At 45.4% G+C, this 22,185-nt stretch overlaps 1 protein-coding gene across 1 annotated transcript in view; it reads right to left on the reverse strand.

Annotated features, from left to right (window-relative positions):
• The window catches only part of pkn1a (protein kinase N1a), a 242,454-nt gene that overhangs the window by 81,288 nt on the left and 138,981 nt on the right, over positions 1-22,185 (reverse strand). The window contains exons 13-14 of the mRNA XM_068020838.1: positions 15,243-15,316; positions 14,622-14,697 (exon numbers count right to left, since the gene is read on the reverse strand). Coding sequence (XP_067876939.1) covers positions 14,622-14,697; positions 15,243-15,316 — 150 coding nt within the window. The remainder of the gene's footprint in view (positions 1-14,621; positions 14,698-15,242; positions 15,317-22,185) is intronic.

Below are 22,185 nucleotides of genomic sequence, written 5' to 3' on the forward strand. Positions count from 1 at the left end.
ATAAAGGCAAGTATCCCATATACCTTCCTAACCACTTTACCTACCTGTGCGGCTGCCTTCAGTGATCTACGGACAAGTACACCACGATCCCTCTGACCTTCTGTACTTCCCAGGGTCCTACCATCCATTGTATATTTCCTTGCCTTGTTAGTCTGCCCAAAATGCATCACCACACACTTCTTAGGATTAAATTCCATTTGCTACTGCTCCGCCCATCTTACCAGCCCATCTATATCGTTCTGTAATCTAAGGCTTTCTTCCTCACTATATACGACACCACCAATTTTCGTGTCATCCGCGAACTTACTGATCATACCTCCTAGATTCATGTCCAAGTCATTAATGTACACTACAAACAGCAATGGTCCCAGTACACCACTGGTCACAGGCTGCCACTCGCAGAAGCAACCCTCAACCATCTCTCTGCCTCCTGCCACTAAGCCAATTTTGGATCCATTTTGCCAAATTGCCCTGGATCCCATAGGCTCTTACCTTCTTAACCAATCTCTCATGCGGGACCTTATCAAAAGCCTTACTGAAGTCCATGTAGACTACATCAACTGCTTTACCTTCACCTACACATCTAGTCAGCTCCTCGAAAAATTCAGTCAAGTTAGTGAGACACGATCTCCCCCTGACAACGCCATGCTGACTATCCCTGATTAATTCCCACCCCTCCAAGGGGAGATTAATCCTGTCCCTCAAAATTTTTTTCCAATAGTTTCCCAACCACTGATGTTAGACTCACCAGCTGGTAATTATCTGGATTATCCTTGCTACCCTTCTTGAATAATGGTACCACATTCGCTATCCTCCAGTCCTCTGGTACCTCTCCAGTGGCCAGAGAGGATTTGAAAATTTGTGTCAGAACCCCTGCTAACTCCTCCCTTGCCTCACATAACTGCCTGGGATACATCTCATCTGGGCCTGGGGATTTATCCACTTTTAAGTCTTCTAAAACAGCTAATACTTCCTCCCTTTCAACACTAATATGTTCAAGTATATCACAATCCCCCTCCCTGATCTCTACACCGACATCGTCCTTCTCCAGTGAACACAGATGAAAAGTAATCATTTAAAACCTCACCTACGTCCTCAGGCACCACACACAGATTGTCACTTTGGTGCCTAATGGGCCCTACTCTTTCCCTGGTTATCCTCTTGCTCTTTATATACTTATTAAATGCCTTAGGGTTTCCCTATATCTTGCCTGCCAGTGTTTTTTCATGTCCCCTCTACGCTCTCCTAATTACTTTTTAAGTACCCCCTACACTTTGGGGCGGCACAGTGGCGCAGTGGTTAGCACCGCATCCTCACAGCTCCAGCGACCCGGGTTCAATTCTGGGTACTGCCTGTGTGGAGTTTGCAAGTTCTCCCTGTGCCTGCGTGGGTTTCCTCCGGGTGCTCCGGTTTCCTCCCACATGCCAAAGACTTGCAGGTTGATAGGTTAATTGGCCATTATAAATTGCCCTTAGTATAGGTAGATGGCAGGGAAATATAGGGACAGGTGGGGATGTGGTAGGAATATGGGATTCGTGTAGGATTAGTATAAATGGGTGGTTGATGGTCGGCACAGACTCGGTGGTCCAAAGGGCCTGTTTCAGTGCTGTATCTCTAAACTAAACTTTTTATACTCCTGTAGGGCCTCCGCTGTTGTCAGTGCTCTGAATCTGCCATAAGCCTCCTTTTATTTCCTGCTGTAATCCTCTATATTCCTTGACATCCAAGGTTCCCTGGGCCTGTTGGGCCTACCCTTGACCTTAACAGGTACATGTTGGCTCTGAACTCTCACTATTTCCTCTTTGAGACTGCCCTTTTTGCTGGTCTGCGAAGGATTTTGGTGCTTTTAATGTTAAGCAGCAAGAGAACAGGTGGCAAGAATACAATATATACTTCACAATCACTTAGCTGGCGATTTATGCAAAACAATTCACAGCTGCTAACCGAAACCAAATGTGCAATATTCTTGAACAGTGGCTCGTTTTGTCACCAGCTATGGAAGCAATCGCTCTTCGAAGGCCCCAGACACACTCCCCGATTTGGAAAAAGACAGGCAGATAAATAATTCTCGAAATTACGAGGTCTCAGTTTATTATAATTGTTAAATTCAAAAATAACTGCAAATAAAAACATATTCAAATATCATCCCGAGATGTCTGTATTTGAATAAAGGGATTTGGCTTCTTCGCCAGCCCAACCACAACCAAGAACAAATCTATTTCAGCTGAGCTAGAGCAACAGCAATAACCGAGGACTTGGTACATGTTTGGACAGCAGAGCTCTGGATGACCTCACGTTTAGAGAGTAGAATGTGGGATGCTGGCTCAGAGTGTGTTGGAAGGAGGTGTTAGTGGAGAAATTGGATAGAATAAAAATGGATAAAGAGAAGGTACTTAAAGGGTTGGCAGCACTCAAAGTAGGAATTGCACCCGGTCTGGATGCATCCGAGGTTGGTGAGGGAAGGGTGAAAATTGCAGAGGGCCTGGCCACAATCTTCCAATCCTCGTTAGGGAACTGGAGCTGGAGCTGGATGAACTTCGGATCATTCGGGAGGCGGAGGGGGTTATTGAGAGGAGTTATAGGGAGGTAGTCACACCTCAGGTAAAAGAAGTAGGTAGATGGGTTACCGTCAGGGGAAGGAAAGGGAACCAGCAGGCAGTGCAGGGATCCCCTGTGGCCGTTTCCCTCAACAACAGGTATACCGTTTTGGATACTGTTGTGGGGGGACGACTTACCAGGGGTAAGCAATGGGGTACAGGTCTCTGGCACAGAGTCTGTCCCTGTTGCTCAGAAGGGAAGGGGGAAGAGGAGCAGAGCATTAGTCATTGGGGACTCCACAGTTAGGGGAACAGATAGGAGGTTCTGTGGGAACGAGAGAGACTCACGGTTGGTGTGTTGCCTCCAGGGTGCCAGGGTTCGTGATGTCTCAGATCGTGTTTTTGGGATCCTTAAGGGGGAGGGGGAGCAGCTCCAAGTTGTGGTCCACATAGGCACCAACGACATAGGTAGGAAGAGAGATGGGGATTTAAGGCAGAAATTCAGGGAGCTAAGGTGGAAGCTTAGAGCGAGAACAAACAAACAGAGTTGTTATCTCTGGGTTGTTGCCCGTGCCACGTGCTAGCAAAGCGAGGAATAGGGAGAGAGAGGAGTTGAACACGTGACTGCAGGGATGGTGTAGGAGGGAGGGTTTTGGTTTCCTGGATAATTGGGGCTCTTTCTGGGGTAGTTGGGACCTCTACAAACAGGATGGTCTTCACCTGAACCAGAGGGGTACCAATATCCTGGGGTGGGGGGGGGGGAGATTTCCTTGTGCTCTTCGGGGGGGTTTAAACTAATTCAGCAGGGGAATGGGAACCTAAATTGTAGTTCCAGTGTACAGGATGTTGAGGGTAGTGAGGTCAGGGATAAGGTTACAAGGACGCAAGAGGGCACTGGCAAGCAAGAACTTGGTTTAAAGTGTGTCTACTTCGCCAGGAACATCCGGAATAAGGTGGGTGAGCTTGCAGCATGGGTTGGTACCTGGGATCTCGATGTTGTGGCCATTTCGGAGACATGGGTAGAGCAGGGACAGGAATGGATGTTGCAGGTTCCGGGATTTAGATGCTTCAGTAAGAACAGAGAAGATGGTAAAGGGGGGGGGGGGTGGGTGGCATTGTTAATCAAGGAGAGTATTACGGCGGCAGAAAGGACGTTTGAGGACTCGTCTACTGAGGTAGTATGGGCCGAGGTTAGAAACAGGAGAGGAGAGGTCACCCTGTTGGGAGTTTTCTATAGACCTCCGAATAGTTCCAGAGATGTAGAGGAAAGGATTTTCGACAGGAGCGATAGTAACAGGGTAGTTGTTATGGGGGACTTTAACTTTCCAAATATTGACTGGAAATACTGTAGTTCGAGTACTTTAGATGGGTCAGTTTTTGTCCAGTGTGTGCAGGAGGGTTTTCTGACACAGTATGTAGACAGGCCAACCAGGGGCGATCCCACATTGGATTTGGTACTGGGTAATGAACCCGGCCAGGTGTTAGATTTAGATGTAGGTGAGCACTTTGGTGATAGTGATCACAATTCGGTTAGGTTTACCTTAGCGATGGGCAGGGACAGGTATAGACCGCAGGGCAAGAATTATAGCTGGGGGGAAAAGGAAATTATGATGCGATTAGGCAAGATTTAGGATGCGTAGGATGGGGAAGGAAACTGCAGGGGATGGGCACAATCAAAATGTGCAGCTTATTCAAGGAGCAGCTACTGCGTGTCCTTGATAAGTATGTACCTGTCAGGCAGGGAGGAAGTTGTCGAGCGAGGGAGCCGTGGTTTACTAAAGAAGTTGAAGCGCTTGTCAAGAGGAAGAAGGCGGCTTATGTTAGGATGAGACGTGAAGGCTCAGTTAGGGCGCTTGAGAGTTACAAGCTAGCCAGGAAGGATCTAAAGGGAGAGCTGAGAAGAGCGAGGAGAGGACACGAGAAGTCATTGGCGGATAGGATCAAGGAAAACCCTAAGGCTTTCTATAGGTATATCAGGAATAAAAGAATGACTAGAGTTAGATTAGGGCCAATCAAGGATAGTAGTGGGAAGTTGTGTGTGGAATCAGGAGGAGATAGGGTAAGCGTTAAATGAATATTTTTCATCAGTATTTACAGTAGAGAAAGAAAATGTTGTCGAGGAGAATACTGAGAAACAGACTACTAGGCTAGATGGGATTGAGGTTCACAAGGAGGAGGTGTTAGCAATTTTGGAAAGTGTGAAAATAGATAAGTCCCCTGGGCCAGATGGGATTTATCCTAGGATTCTCTGGGAAGCCAGGGAGAAGATTGCAGAGCCTTTGTCCTTGATCTTTATGTCGTCATTGTCGACAGGAATAGTGCCGGAAGACTGGAGGATAGCAAATGTCATCCCCTTGTTCAAGAAGGGGAGTAGAGACAGCCCTGGTAATTATAGACCTGTGGGCCTTACTTCGGTTGTGAGTAAAATGTTGGAAAAGGTGATAAGAGATAGGATTTATAATCATCTTGAAAAGAATAAGTTCATTAGCGATAGCACGGTTTTGTGAAGGGTCGGTCATGCCTCACAAACCTTATTGAGTTTTTTGAGAAGGTGACCAAACAGGTGGATGAGGGTAAAGCCATGGATGTGGTGTATATGGATTTCAGTAAGGCGTTTGATAAGGTTCCCCACGGTAGGCTATTGCAGAAAATACGAAAGTATGGGATTGAAGGTGATTTAGTGCTTTGGATCAGAAATTGGCTAGCTGAAAGAAGACAGAGGGTGGTGGTTGATGGCAAATGTTCATCCTGGAGTTTAGTTACTAGTGGTGTACCGCAAGGATCTGTTTTGGGGCCACTGCTGTTTGTCATTTTTATAAATGACCTGGATGAGGGTGTAGAAGGGTGGGTTAGTAAATTTGCGGATAACACTAAGGTAGGTGGAGTTGTGGATAGTGCCGAAGGATGTTGTAGGTTACAGAGGGACATAGATAGGCTGCAGAGCTGGGCTGAGAGATGGCAAATGGAGTTTAATGCGGAAAAGTGTGAGGTGATTCACTTTGGAAGGACGAACAGGAATGCAGAGTATTGGGCTAATGGGAAGATTCTTCGTAGAGTAGATGGGCAGAGAGATCTTGGTGTCCAGGTACATAAATCCCTGAAAGTTGCCACCCAGGTTAATAGGGCTGTTAAGAAGGCATATGGTGTGTTAGCTTTTATTAGTAGGGGGATCGAGTTTCGGAAACACGAGGTCATGCTGCAGCTGTACAAACCTCTGGTGAGGCCGCACCTGGAGTATTGAGTGCAGTTCTGGTCACCGCATTATAGGAAGGATGTGGAAGCTTTGGAAAGGGTGCAGAGGAGATTTACTAGGATGTTGCCTGGTATGGAGGGAAGGTCTTATGAGGAAAGGCTGAGGGACTTGAGGTTGTTTTCGTTAGAGAGAAGAAGGAGGAGAGGTGACTTAATAGAGACATATAAGATGATCAGAGGGTTAGATAGGGTGGATAGTGAGAGTCTTTTTCCTCGGATGGTGATGGCAAACACGAGGGGACATAGCTTTAAGTTGAGGGGTGATAGATATCGGACAGATGTCAGAGGTAGTTTCTTTACTCAGAGAGTAGTAGGGGCGTGGAACGCCCTGCCTGCAACAATAGTAGACTCGCCAACTTTAAGGGCATTTAAGTGGTCATTGGATAGACATATGGATGAAAATGGAATGGTGTAGGTCAGATGATCGGCGCAACATCGAGGGCCGAAGGGCCTGTACTGCGCTGTAATGTTCTATGTTCCTTCAACATGGTACTGGCACAGGCAGTGGATACAACTCTGGTTACTGTACTACAGCAAGGAAATGCAGACATTGGGCAAGTACAGAAAAGAGAAACCAAACCGATATGAGATCAAGGAGTGGAGCAATGCGGAGACGAAGAGGAGCCTGACATTGTTTGACATGGGACATTATTCCAGAGTTTTAACGGAATTGATAGATTGAACCCTGACAGGATGTTTCCAAACAGGCTGAAGTTTAGAAGGGGAAGGGAGTTTAACAACTCATCTGAAAAACGGTACCTCCCACAGTGCAGCACTCCCACAGTGCAGCACTTCCACAGTGTCAGCCTAGATTGGCCTCAGGCTCAAATCTCTGGAGTGGGGCTTGAACCCACTACATTCTGACTCAAGAGTGGGGAGTCTCTGAGTCAAGGATGACACCTCAACACAAAAATCAATTCGGCACCTTTACTAATTTTATTTAAACTTTAAAATACATTTTTGACCTATTTGCCTGTCAGACTCAAATGCCTTTCTGAGGGAGGATAGGCATCTAAATAAACTGCTGTTGATTATCTTAAAGCTGGCTCCAAGTGCAAGGTGCAATAGCCAGTTAATCGAGACCGAACCATTTAAAGGTGGACATGTCTCCAGACTTTTTTTTGAATCAAATGAAAAGTCCCCCCGGTGCACCAGTTCCTTATGAATGGCACTTGGCTGAGATGAGTTAACCAAATCACTATAAAGTTTTGCACCCTTTTTTTAGAATTAGAATTAGAACATTACAGCGCAGTACAGGCCCTTCGGCCCTCGATGTTGCGCCGATCATCTGACCTACACTATTCCATTTTCATCCATATGTCTATCCAATGACCACTTAAATGCCCTTCAAGTTGGCGAGTCTACTACTGTTGCAGGCAGGGCGTTACACGCCCCTACTACTCTCTGCGTAAAGAAACTACCTCTGACATCTGTCCTATATCTTTCACCCCTCAACTTAAAGCTATGTCCCCTCGTGTTTGCCATCATCATCCGAGGAAAAAGACTCTCACTATCCACCCTATCTAACCCTCTGATTATCTTGTATGTCTCTATTAAGTCACCTCTCCTCCTCCTTCTCTCTAACGAAAACAACCCCAAGTCCCTCAGCCTTTCCTCGTAAGACCTTCCTTCCATACCAGGCAACATTCTAGTAAATCTCCTCTGCACCCTTTCCAAAGCTTCCACATCCTTCCTATCATGCGGTGACCAGAACTGCACGCAATACTCAAGGTGCGGCCTCACCAGAGTTTTGTACAGCTGCATCATGACCTCGTGGCTCCGAAACTCGATCCCCCTACCAATAAAAGCTAACACACCATATGCCTTCTTAACAGCCCTATTAACCTGGGTAGCAACTTTCAGGGATTTATGTACCTGGACACCAAGATCTCTCTGCTCATCTACGCTACCAAGAATCTTCCCATTAGCCCAGTACTCTGCATTGCTGTTACTCATTCAAAAGTGAATCACCTCACACTTCTCCGCATTAAACTCCATTTGCCATCTCTCAGCCCAGCTCTGCAGCCTATCTATGTCCCTCTGTAACCTACAACACCCTTCGACACTATCCACAACTCCACCGACCTTCGTGTCATCCGCAAATTTACTAACCCACCCTTCTACACCCTCATCCAGGTCATTTATAAAAATGACAAACAGCAGTGGCCCCAAAACAGAACCTTGCGGTACACCACTAGTAACTAAACTCCAGGATGAACATTTGCCATCAACCACCACCCTCTGTCTTCTTTCAGCTAGCCAATTTCTGATCCAAAGCTCTAAATCACCTTCAACCCCATACTGCCGTATTTTCTGCAATAGCCTACCGTGGGGAACCTTATCAAACGCCTTACTGAAATCCATATACACCACATCCACGGCTTTACCCTCATCCACCTGTTTGGTCACCTTCTCGAAAAACTCAATAAGATTTGTGAGGCACGACCTACCTTTCACAAAACCGTGCTGACTATCGCAAATGAACTTATTCTTTTCAAGATGATTATAAATCCTGTCTCTTATAACCCTTTCCAACATTTTACCCACAACCGAAGTAAGGCTCACAGGTCTATAATTACCAGGGCTGTCTCTACTCCCCTTCTTGAACAAGGGGACAACATTTGCTATCCTCCAGTCCTCCGGCCCTACTCCTGTCGACAATGACGACATAAAGATCAACAACAACGGCTCTGCAATCTCCTCCCTGGCTTCCCAGAGAATCCTAGGATAAATCCCATCTGGCCCAGGGGACTTATCTATTTTCACTCTTTCCAAAATTGCTAACACCTCCTCCTTGTGAATCTCAATCCCATCTAGCCTAGTAGGCTGTATCTCAGTAATCTCCTCGGCAACATTTTCTTTCTCTACTGTAAATACTGACGAAAAATATTCATTTAACGCTTCCCCTATCTCCTCTGATTCCGCACACAACTTCCCACTACTATCCTTGATTGGCCCTGTTCTAACTCTTATCATTCTTTTATTCCTGATATACCTATAGAAAGCCTTAGGGTTTTCTTTGATCCTATCCGCCAATGACTTCTCGTGTCCTCTCCTTGCTCTTCTTAGCCCTCCCTTTAGATCCTTCCTGGCTTGTTTGTAACTCTCAAGCGCCCTAACTGAGGCTTCACGTCTCATCCTAACATAAGCCGCCCTCTTCCTCTTGACAAGCGCTTCAACTTCTTGAGTAAACCACGGCTCCCTCGCTCGACAACTTCCTCCCTGCCTGACAGGTACATACTTATCAAGGACACGCATTAGCTGCTCCTTGAATAAGCTCCACATTTCGTTTGTGCCCATCCCCTGCAGTTTCCTTCCCCATCCTAAATCTTGCCTAATCGCGTCATAATTTCCTTTCCCCCAGCTATAATTCTTGCCCTGCGGTATATACCTGTCCCTGCCCATCGCTAAGGTATTTTTTTTCATTTGTTCTTTTTTTAAAAAACATATTATTGGCTGAGCTACTGATCATGATGGAAACTAGCTGAATACCAGTATAATATAACAGTCTGATATAATAGGCCAGGGACACGACATGCCACCCACAATGTGCAGTGCACTGATTTAGCTGATTCACCTGGTTGATCTCAAGCATTTATTTCCAACACCACACCCTGATGAGGTCAGCAGTGGTCATATATTAACAAGGGAACAAAGTAAACTAATTGCTGAAATTATTTCTAGCAATATTCACTTCAAGGGTGCTACTGTTGCTGAAGTCCCAGTTTCTTTACATAATACTTTTACATAGTACTTTTACAGTCACCATTTTGTTGGAGGAAATGTGGGTGGGCCCAGCTTTGGTGCTGGCTGAAGCCAGAAACAAGGTTACAGAAAGCAGTAGAGTGTGTGCAGACTCAAACATACACAGAATATGAAGTCTATAGGGAAGAGCCTATGAGCCCAGACTCTCCAACCTTCCTCCCACCCCCTGAAATTCTTCAATCTCTTCCAAGGCTCAAAAACTCTCTGACCCTCCTCAAACTCTACCACTTCAAGCTCCCTCACAATCCTTGGACATCTAAGCCTTTTCACAGGCTCTTGAATGCTCACGCTGCATCACTAATGCAGGGACTGTTTCTCTCTGTTGATCAGTTTTAAATCTCACGCATGCATTTGCTATGCTTAATTCCCTGCTTCTTGATTGCTTTCCCTGAATTCACCTACATCCATACATTTGGTGATGTCAACAGCCTTCAGCGACCCTAAATATCCCATCTGGTTTGCTCAGCGACCATCTCACCAAGCTCATTCCTCAGGATCAACCTTTCTAACCTGGATGGCTGTCACTGCCCATTGCTTCATTCCCAAACCACACCAATGAATCATCAATTACCAGCACACTCTATATCACTCTCCTCAAAGCTTGCTTTATCACCAACATCTCATTCTGGATCAATCAATTGAAATTCTGCTGCTGGCAGAAACCTGGCTCATGGGCAGTGGCCTTTTCCCTTCCCCACCAGGTTACATATCCCCCCTGCTCTCATCTCTGTCCTGGGATTGCTGCAGTGTTCCAGTGAACATCAAGGCAAGCTCGAGGAACAGCATCTCATCTACCGATTAGGCACACTACAGCCTGCCGGACTGAACATCGAGTTCAATAATTTCAGAGCATGACAGCCCCCCATTTTACTTTCATTTTTAGTTATTTTTTCTTCCTTTTTTTTTTACATTCTTTTCTACATTTTTTACTATTTTTTTTGCATTTATTTCATTTCATCTTAGTTTGTTCAGTTTGCTTACCCACTGTTTTTTTCAGGTTTTTTTTCAGGTTTGCACTTGCTGCTGTTCAATATTCAGTGTATTCACACCTAATCTGTACTAATGCTTTGCCTTTCAACACACCATTAACATATTGTTTGCCTTTGCTTCGTGACCATTTGGTCAGCTATGTGGCCTGGTCCAATCTGCACCTTCTCCTTTGTTATCTCTTGCCCCACCCCCACCTCACTTGCTTATAATCTGTGACTTTTCTAATATTTATCAGTTCCGAAGAAGGGTCACTGACCCGAAACGTTAACTCTGCTTCTCTTTCCACAGATGCTGCCAGACCTGCTGAGCGATTCCAGCATTTCTTGTTTTTGTTTCAGATTTCCAGCATCCGCAGTATTTTGCTTTTATTACATATCCATCCAATCTGGCAGCAGGGCTCTCACTGTTGGACTCTTTTTCTTCCCCCACCCATCACTCCTTGAGCATCCTTTTCTCTTATCCTCAACAACTTATATTTATATAGCACATTTAACATAATAAAACAAAGTTTGGCACCGAGCCGCAAAAGATGCTCCGTCAGGTGACCAAAAGCTTGGTCAAAGAGGTGAGTTTCAAGGAGTGCCTTAAAGGAGGCGAGCGAGGTAGAAAGGCAGAGAGGTGTGGGGGGTGGGGGTGGGGGGGATTCCAGAGCTTAGGGCCTAGGCAACTGAAGGAGCGGCCACCGATGGTGAAGCAATTAAAATCTAGGGTGCTCAAGAGGCCAGAATTAGAGCAGAGCAGATTATCTTGGAGGGCTGTGGAGCTGGAGAAGATTACAGAAATAGGGAGGGGTGAGGCCATGGAGGGATCTGAAAGCAAGGATCAGAATTTTAAAATTCATTAGTTGCTCGACAGGAGCCAAAGTAGGTCAGTGAGCACAGGGGTGATGGGTGAATGGGAGTTAGGGCATGGACAGCAGAGATCTGGATGACCTCAAGTTTACAGAGAGTGGAATGTGGGATGCTGGCCAGGAATGCATTGCAGTAGTCAAGTCTAGAGGTAACAAAGGCATGAAAGAGGGTTTCAGCAGCAGATGAGCTGAGGCAGGGGCAAAGTTCAGAGATGTTATAGAGATGAAAACAGGCAGTCTCAGTGATGGCGTGTATATATGGTCGAAAGCTCATTTCGGCATCAAATACAACATCGAGGTTGCCAGGGAGAGGGATGGAGTTGGTAGCTAGGGAATGGAGTTTGAAGTGGAGACTGAAAACAATGGCTTCAGTCTTCCCAATATTTATTGGAGTAAATTTCTGCTCATCCAGTATTGGATGCCGGGTAAGCCGTCTGATAATTCAGCAATACTGGAGTCGTCGAGAGGGATGGTGGTGAGGTAGAGCTGAATTTCATCAGCAAACAAATGAAAATTAACGTTGTGCTTTCAGATGATGTCGCTGAAGGGCAGAATGTAGATGAGAAATAGGAGGGGCCAAGGATAGACACTTGGGGGACACCAGAAGTAACGATGCAGGAGCTGGAAGAGAAGCCACTGCAAGTGACACTCTAGCTATAACTAGATAGATAAGAATGGAACCAGGTGAGAGCAGCCCCACCCAGCTGGACAACAGTGGAGAGGTATTGGAGGAGGATGGTGTGGTCAATCATGTCAAAGTGGCAGAGAGGTCGAGGAGGGAAAGTTTACTGTTGTCACAGCCACATAGGATATCATTTGTGACTTTAATTAAAGCTGTTTTGGTACCTTTATTTTGGCAGGGGCGGATATCTGATGAGAGGGATACAAACATGGAGCTCCCGAAAAAATGAGATTGGATTTTGGAGGCGACGTGTTCATAGACTTGAAGGAGGGAAGGGAGGTTGGAGATGGGGTGGTAGTTTGCAGGGGTGGTGGGCTCAAGACTTTATTTTTTTTTTGAGAGGGTGATGACGGCAGATCTAAAGGAGAGAGAAACAACAAACAGTATCAGCTAACCTTGTAGCCAGGAGGGAATTTGGGTGATCAGCAGTTTAATGTGAATAGGATCGAGGGAACAGGAGGTGGGTCTTACGGACAAGATGAGCTCAAAGAGGGCATGAGGGGAGATAGAAGAGAAACTACAGAAAGATGCGAGTTCAGGCCTAGAACAGTGGGTAGCATTAGAGGAGGTTTGGCCCGGTGGGCTCGTGGAAGGGAGGAACGCGGCAGAAGTAGCTGATTGGATGGTCTCAATCTTAGTGACAAAGGCGTCCATGAGCTACTCGCACCAATTGTTGGAGGTGAGGGGAGTTTTAAGACGACAGTTTGCAGTCGAGACAAGAAACTGCCCTCCCTATATTTCATTTGAAGCCCTTATTTGTCTACTGCTCTCACAAATCCATGACACCCTTTGCTGAGATCCATCCCTTCAGTCTGGGCAGCATTACCCATCTTCAGTGACTCTACCAGAAGTCTCCTTATCAGACTTCCTCATCCTCCTTTAATCTCTACCTTCACTCGAACTCTTCTAACCACAGGAAGTCCCACAACCTCAACTGCATGTGACCTCACGTCTCCGAGGACTCGACCACTGGTACGGCCATCTCCAAACACTTCCTTGTATCCCTTCCCACCCAGATCTCCCTGCCTACCTCCAACCCTTGGGAAAGAAGTGCCCCTAGTCTTATCATCCTGGAGTGCAAGGCTTTCCCACAATTTCTTTCCCTATGACGAACCATTTTCTTGAGTCCCCTTCCCTCACTCCTTTCTTCACTAACATCTCGCGCAATCAGCTGACGAACTGAATCTCAAAGACTGCACAGCTGCCTTTCCCTCCACCTCTCCTTACCGACCATCTCTCAAATCCTCACTCATCCTCATTTCGATCATTTTGCATCGTTCCTCCACCACCTTCTCCAAGCTCATATATTTCATCTGATCCTCATACTGCCCTCTCGATCTCTCCTCACCCAATGTCTGAACACAACTAGCTTTCCTGGCCCCAATATCTGTCAACACAGTCAACAGCTTCCATTCTTCAAGCACTCTCCACCTTCCTTTCAAAACCACCATCCTCAACACCCACTCTCCAACAGTTCACTATGCCCAGTCTGTCCACTCTAAATGCTGTACAATTGTTAACATCCCTCTTCTATCCAAGTTCCCTGAATAGATTCTCATCACCCGAGTGAGTGTTTACCTCACCCAAAATAGTTCTATTCAAATCCCTTCAGTCTGATTTCTTCCCTGTGACTAGTATGAAGACCACCCTTGACAAGTTAACAAGTACTTCCTCCATGGCTGTGATGTTTTCTTGCTCTTTGTGCTTTGCAACCTCAATGGAATGCCCAACATGGTCTATTACACTATTCGGATCTCATCTGTCCATTCCAGTGGGACTGCCCTTGCATGGTCCCACCTGTGCCTGTCCCAAAGCAGCCTTTACAACTCCATTCATGACTTCTCTTCCTGTAACCAGCACAGTCACCTACATCCTAAGCCCCCTCCTCAACTGCAGATGTAGGGTCAGTTTTTACATGGATGCTGACTGATCTGACATTCATTTGCAAATGAACCATAATTCCTACAATTCAACGAAGGAAAACAAAGCTGTTGTGTTCAATTGGAAATCCTTCCCTAAGCTGAGGCTAAGCATAACCTCGACAGTCTTTGAGAATCAGAGCTCAGCTTCTTAACTACCTCTGCAACACTGCTCACCTGCAGCCTACCTGAACTGAAGCCCTTTCCACACCTTTGTCACCTCCAGACTCAACTACGCCAACCCACAGCCTTGCCCACGCCATCTCCACAACATTCTCCAGGCTCATGTTCCCTCATATTATCCTCCAGTCCTCTGACTCTCGCCTCTCATGCATCACCTCTCCCTCTGCTCACACCTTGATCTAGATTTGGCCCTTCTCTCTGGACCTCCCTCTTCCTCTTCTGCTGTATGACCCAGACCAAGCTTACTTTCTGAGCCCTCTTGCAAAACACTGGTGTCCACTCCTTTTCACTCTACAAAACACCTTTCAATCTTTTTCTATTTTAAAGGTGCTTATTAAGTAGTTTTATGCGTGTAGAGGAACTTAGCAGGGCAGCATAGGTCTAACTTTAAAACAGAAACCCTGAATGACCCACGAGAAGCTCTCAAATATTTGGATTCTTACCTTTCCAAAATGTCCCCTGCCTAGGACAGCAATCAGTTTGAAATCATGCATATTCAGTGAGGATTTCAGCTGTACACTATGTAGAAGAATAAGAAACATATATTAGTGCAAATGACTGCCAAGATTTAACTCCCCAATACAGCTTTGTCTTTATTGAAGAGACATTGGTGTTTAATACCCAGTAAACCCCTGACTGCTCCAAATGCTTAGGTATAGCAATGAAGGGGTTCAGTTCCTCGAATAATAATCTGGAAAACGGACTTCAAATCCAACGGTGGCAGTTTGGGAATTTAAGTTCAGTTGAAGTTACCTTGAAGCTGTTGGATTGTCATAAAAAGCCAACTGATTCACTAATGTCTCTTAGGGAAGGAACGCTGCCATCTTTATCCAGGCTGGTCTATATACGACTCCAGTCCTACAACTAATGTCCTCTGAAATGTCCGAGCGAGCAAATCATTTTTCAAATTGCTACCAACAGTTGAAGCAGACCCAACAGCACTTTGCAGAGCAATTAGGAATGGGCAACAAATACCAGCCTTGCCAGCAACACCCACATCCCAAGAATAACAAAAAAAAAGACATTTCTAGTACTGACCCAAAGGCACTGTGAAGTAGACATACCTTTGCCGATTATCTTCTGTGTCAGGTGTTGATGAAATTCGCCTTACCGGAGAAACTGGTTGAGTGACATCAGTCTGGAAAGGCAAAACATAAGAAATAGGAACACCAACAGACCAGGTCAAAAACCTGGATATCCAGGCAGTGTGAAGGATCAACCACTGGAGCCTACTCTTCATACACTTATTAGCTTTTATTGAGAGAGACACACATTGCAAATAGTGCACCTTCAACCAGCAACCCCTCTTTCTGCCTGCTCCTATATACCTGAGCACAAGTGAGCTCCTAATTAATACCCACCAGCTGAATACAATCAAACACCCAACTGATATACAATTAACAGATTTCCTTCTCTCGCTCAATAAAATACAAGAAAAAAATTTCCCAACCTGCAGCCATGTGCTGAGCATAGGCAGGTGCAGCATATCCCTCCAGGGAGACAGTGTGCAGACCATGCAGAAGAGAGAAACTCTACCTGTGCAGGCTTCTTGGTAGCTTGGTTTGGAGGCAGGCCTAGTTTTCACATATCAGACACCCCACTGACCAATAAAATAAGTCGGGAGGTGAGACTGATCAAGCACTTACTGAAAAACAAGTACGCTGATCTCAGCCATCATGGATAAAGTAGGTGACAGTTAGAGTGCAACAACCTAGTGGGATTCAGAAAAGCAGGGGATGGTGAGGAAAAGGCCATCACCCTCTCAGACCTAGTCAATACCAGAATCAGCAGTCGAATAATTGAAGGTGATTAACCAATAGACCAGTAAAGGCATCCTGTAGGAATGTAAGGAAGGAGCAGTTCCAGGTACAGGTGGGGCAGGAAAAACGAGCATATACTTCAGGAAGCACCATTATTCCCGAATTCCCAGAAAAACAAAACAATACCAAAGTAAAGCTTAACAGAGAATTCACAGGGCAGGCAGAGGTTGAAAATAGATGTGTTTAAAGGTATACATCAATAGCCTGATATAACTAGAGCTATGATAGCTAATGACCCCAGCCACAAAAAGGGAAGATACAACCCAATACCAGAGCTAATTTACCAACACAGATAAAGCACAAATGAACAAAAACTGCACAATGGTGAGAAAAGAATATTGTACATTAGCCTAAACATAACCCGGCACTAACTGAAGTGGAGCAGCAGCATTTTACCAATGTAAATTGGAGCAGTGTAGCCCATACCTGAAGTTGTCTGTAACACTGCAGTATGACAGACTGCATTAGAGAATATGAGATACAAAAAAAGACAGCAATTTGTATAAGCATATCCATTTGTCTGTTACCACAGGCATGTTATTACTGTCACATTCAGAACATATATTGTAATTTAGATGCACCAAAAGCCTGTAAAAGATAAATAAAACTGGCAGCTCCACAGGATTACATTTTCAATAGAGAAACCAGTATAAAGAGTCAAGTGTACAGTGAAGGTTGAAAGGAATAGAAGGTTATATAAATCAAGCAGTCGAAATTAGGTGGCACGAGATTTGGATTTCAAAAGCCTGAGTACTGAAGGAGGGAACACGTTTCACAGACTTGAGATCTTAAAGTACCCGGGACTAACCCAGTGTGTACAGTGAAAGTGATATCCCTGTTATATGCTGCCTCCACATCACTTTGCACAGTCAGAATCAGATATCCCTGTTAATTGCTCACACCCCAGTCACTGTGTAGATTATTAAGATTTGAAGACAATCTGAACAGATAAAAGTGTCAGGTGCACATCACTAACTATGTCGTGGAATTTGATTGGGTATTTTGTAGTTTCTGCTCTGCAGTTCATAGGCAGGATCTAGTATCTTTCTATTTTCTTTCTATTCTAACAGCCAGCGGGAGGTAGAGCAGCAGATATGTAGACAGACTTTGGAAAGATGTAAAGGTAACAGGGTTGTAGTGGTCGGTGATTTTAGCTTCCCCTATATTGACTGGGACTCACTTAGTGCTAGGGGCTTGGAGGGGGCAGAATTTGTAAGGAGCATCCTGGAGGGCTTCTTGAAACAATATGTAGATAGTCCAAATAGGGATGGGGCCGTACTGGACCTGGTATTGGGGAATGAGCCCGGCCAGGTGGTCAAAGTTTCAGTAGGGGAGCATTTCGGGAACAGTGACCATAATTCCGTAAGTTTTAAGGTACTTGTGGATAAGGATAAGAGTAGTCCTCGGGTGAAGGTGCTAAATTGGGGGAAGGCTAATTATAACAATATTAGGCAGGAACTGAAGAATTTAGATTGGGGGGCGGCTGTTTGAGGGTAAATCAACATCTGACATGTGGGAGTCTTTCAAACGTCAGTTGATTAGAATCCAGGACCAGCATGTTCCTGTGAGGAAGAAGGATAAGTTTGGCAGGTTTCAGGAACCTTGGATAACGAGGGATATTGTGAGTCTAGTCAAAAAGAAAAATGAAGCATTCGTAAGGGCTGGAAGGCTGGGAACAGACGAAGCCCTTGAGGAATATCAAGAAAGTAGGAAGAAACTTAAGCAAGGAGTCGGGAGGGCTAAAAGGGGTCATGAAAAGTCATTGGCAAACAGGATTAAGGAAAATCCCAAGGCTTTTTATACGTATATAAAGAGTAAGAGGGTAAACAGGGAAAGGGTTGGCCCACTCAAGGACAGAGGAGGGAATCTATGTGTGGAGCCAGAGGAAATGGGTGAGGTACTAAATGAGTACTTTGCATCAGTATTCACCAAAGAGAAGGACTTGGTGGATGATGAGTCTAGGGAAAGGAGTATAGATAGTCTCGGTCATGTCATTATCAAAAAGGAGATGGTGTTGGGCGTCTTGCAAAGCATTAAGGTAGATAAGTCCCCAGGGCCTGATGGGATCTACCCCAGAATACTGAGGGAGGCAAGGGAAGAAATTGCTGGGGCCTTGACAGAAATCTTTGCATCCTCATTGGCTACAGGTGAGGTCCCAGAGGACTGGAGAATAGCCAATGTTGTTCCTTTGTTTAAGAAGGGTAGCAAGGATAATCCAGGAAATTATAGGCCGGTGAGCCTTACATCAATAGTAGGGAAATTATTAGAGAGGATTCTTCGGGACAGGATTTACTCCTATTCGGAAACAAACGAAATTATTAGCGAGAGGCAGCATGGTTTTGTGAAGGGGAGGTTGTTTTTCACTAACTTGATTGAGTTTTTTGAGGAAGTAACAAAGATGATTGATGAAGGAAGGGCTGTGGATGTTGTCTACATGGACTTCAGTAAAGCCTTTGACAAGGTCCCTCATGGCAGACTGGTACAAAAGGTGCAGTCACACGGGATCAGAGGTGAGCTGGCAAGATGGATACAGAACTGGCTCGGTCATAGAAGACAGAGGGTAGCAGTGGAAGGGTGCTTTTCTGAATGGAAGGCTGTGACTAGTGGTGTTCCGCAGGGATCAGTGCTGGGACCTTTGCTGTTTGTAGTATATCTAAATGGTTTGGAGGAAAATGTAGCTGGTCTGATTAGTAAGTTTGCGGAAGACACAAAGGTTGGTGGAGTTGCAGATAGTGATGAGGATTGTCAGAGGATATAGCAGGATATAGATCGGTTGGAGACTTGGGCGGAGAAATGGCAGATGGAGTTTAATCCGGACAAATGTGAGGTAATGCATTTTGGAAGGTCTAATGCCGGTGGGAAGTAGACTGTAAATGGCAGAACCCTTAGGAGTATTGACAGGCAGAGAGATCTGGGCGTACAGGTACACAGGTCACTGAAAGTGGCAACGCAGGTGGATAAGGTAGTCAAGGCGGCATACGGAATGCTTGCCTTCATCGGTCGGGGCACAGAGTATAAAAATTGGCAAGTCATGCTGCAGTTGTACAGAACCTTAGTTAGGCCACACTTGGAATATTGCATGCAATTCTTGTCGCCACCCTACCAAAAGGACGTGGAGGCTTTGGAGAGGATACAGAAGAGGTTTACCAGGATGTTGCCTGGTATGGAGGGCATTGGCTATGAGGAGAGGCTGGATAAACTCGGATTGTTTCCACTGAAACAACGGAGGTGGAGGGGCGACATGATAGAGGTTTACAAAGTTATGTGTGGCATGGACAGAGTGGATAGTCAGAAGCTTTTTCCCAGGGTGCAACAGCCAGTTACCAGGGGACATAGGTTTAAGGTGCAAGGGGCAAAGTTTAGAGGGGATGTGCGAGGCAGGCTCTTTACACAGAGGGTGGTGAGTGCCTGGAACCTGCTGCCGGGGGAGGTGGTGGAAGCAGGTACGATAGCGACGTTTAAGAGGCATCTTGACAAATACATGAATAGGATGGGAATAGAGGGATACGGTCCCCGGAAGTGCAGAAGGTTTTAGTTTAGACAGGCATCACGATTGGCGCAGGCTTGGAGGGCCGAATGGCCTGTTTGTGCGCTGTACTGTTCTTTGTTCTTAAATCCCTGACCATGTCAAACTCATGGTTCCACACCTACCTTTGGCCTGAAAGCATTACAATAATTTCTGGCAGCCCTCCCTTTCCATCTAATCTCTTGCACCCAGAGCCCCGACTCCCACTAAAATAATTTCACTCCCAACTTCTGCTGAATATTCTGAGTTAAACGGGAACATTGATAGTCTGGGAGTAGAGAATTTAGTTCTGTTGCAAACTGAATGTCAGTTATGCCATCACATTATCAGAGCTGCATCAATTAGCGGAAGATTAAATTTGGTGTCTCGTGTCCTAGTTTCCTTGTACCTGCACATTTATTCCAATTTGCCAAAGTCTAATGAAAATTCTCCCGGCAATAACTGACATTCATATAGCACTTTTATCACAGAAACATGTCCCAAGACACGGTACAGAAACATAATCCAAAAATGAGCCAAAGAATGATTATGAGGAGGGGATGAGGTCACAGATTTGAGGAGATTTTTAAAGTAGAGCTGGGTGGTGAGGTAGACGTTTATACAGGGAGTTCCAGCTGAAGGTATGGCCTCAAATGGAGAGTCACAGCGAGTAGATGGTACACAAAGGGCTAAAGTCAGAGGTACAGAGTTTGGCGAGTTGGGGATGGGGAGGGAGGTGAGTGGTATGGCTGAAGGCAGTTACAGGGATTTGGAGGGGTTTTAATACAAAAGTGTGCATTTTAAATCTGAGCCACTGCAGAGCCACAAGGTCAAGAGTAATCAGTGAGTGAGACTTGGTGCAGGATAGGTTATAGGCAACAGTTTTGGAAGAGATGAAGTTTACACACATGGTGGAGGATGAGGAGCTGGCCAGGACTCTAATTGAAGAGCCAAATTTGGAGGTGATAAATGAAGGTTTCAGCAGCGGATGGGAGGGCGAAGGCAACATTACAGAGATGGAAGTAGGCGATATTTGTAATGGGGAGGGGAATGGAATTCGAGGCAAGAACTAAAGCTGATGGCTTCAGTCTTCCTATTGTTTAATTGAAGGAAATTGGAATGCATCCAATCTTGGATGTTGGATGAGCAGTCTGACAACACAGAGGCAACAAACACAACTTATTATATTACATCTTTAACATAATAAATCATCCCAAAACACTTCACAGGAGAATTTTGAAACAAAATATGACACCGAGCAACACAAGGAGACATTAGGTCAGATGACCAAAAGCTTGGTCAGAGGTAGGATTTTAAAAGTGTCTTAAAGGAGGAAAGCGTGGTAGAGACACGCAGAGGTACAGGAAGGAAATTCCAGAGCTTAGGCAACTGAAGTTGCAGCCAGCAATAATGGAGTGATTAAAATCAGGGCCAGAATTGGGAGTGCAGATATCTCTGAGGCTTGTGGGGCTGGAGGGATTGCAGAGATAGGGAGAGGTGAGACCATGAAGAAATTTGAAAACAAGGATGAGAATTTTAAAATCAAAACATTGTTTGACTGGGAGCCAACGTAGGTCAGCCATCACAGGGGTCATGGGTGAACAGGACTTGGTGCAAGTTAAGACACGGGCAGCAGAGTTTCAGATGACCTCAAGTATATGGAGAGTAGAATATGGCAGTCCAGCCAGGAGTGCACTGGAATAGTCAATTCTAGAGGTAACGAAGGCATGAATGAAGGTTTCTGCAGCATTTGAGCAGAGATGGGCGAAGTCAGGCAATGTTACGGAGGTGGAAATAGGCAGTCTTAGTGATGTCACGAACATGAGGTTGTAGGCTTATCTCGGGGTCAAAGGTAACACCAAAGTTGCAAACAGACTGGCTTAATCTCAGACTGTTGCCAGGGAAATGGATGGAGTCAGTAGCCAGGAAACGAAGTTTGGAGTGGGGCCGAAAACAACAGCTTCAGTCTTCCCAATATATAACTGAAGGAAATTTCTGCTCATCCAGTACTGGATGTTGGATAAGCAGTCTGATAATTTAGCAACAGTGGAGGAGTCAAGAGAGGTAGTGGTGAGGTAGAGTTGGGTGTCATCGGCTTACATGTGAAAACTGGTGCTGCGCTTTGAGATGATGTCACCAAAGGGTAGCATATATGTGAAAAATAGGAGGGGACCAAGGATAGATCCTTGGAGGACACTGGAGGTAATTGTGGGAGTAGGAAGAGAAGCCATTGCAAATGATACTCAGCAGAGTTCTGGATGACCTCAAGTTTGTGTAGGGCGTAAGATTGGAGGCTGCCAAGAGCACGATAGAATAGTCAAACCTTAGAGTTAATAAAGGTAAAGATGAGGGTTTTATCAGTAGATGAACTGAGGCAGGGGCAAAGTAGGGCAATGTTACGGAAGTAGAAAAAGGTGTTCTTAGTGATGGCACGGATGTGTGCTGAGAAGCTCGTCTCAAGGTCAAATATGATTGCAGAGAGGTTAGGGTGGGACTGTGCACCAGTCACACTTACAGGATATCATTTGTGACTTGGGTTGGGGTTGCTTTGGTCCTGCAGCGGGTCAAAAATCTGAATGGAGAAATTCAGTGAGTCATGGGGAAAATGGGCATGAACCTGGCAGACAGCAACATGTTAAAAGCTTTTGTGTTTTACTGCAGTATTTAGTAACTGCACGTATT

Source organism: Heterodontus francisci, chromosome 43, assembly GCF_036365525.1.
Source record: "Heterodontus francisci isolate sHetFra1 chromosome 43, sHetFra1.hap1, whole genome shotgun sequence".
Taxonomy (NCBI): domain Eukaryota; kingdom Metazoa; phylum Chordata; class Chondrichthyes; order Heterodontiformes; family Heterodontidae; genus Heterodontus; species Heterodontus francisci.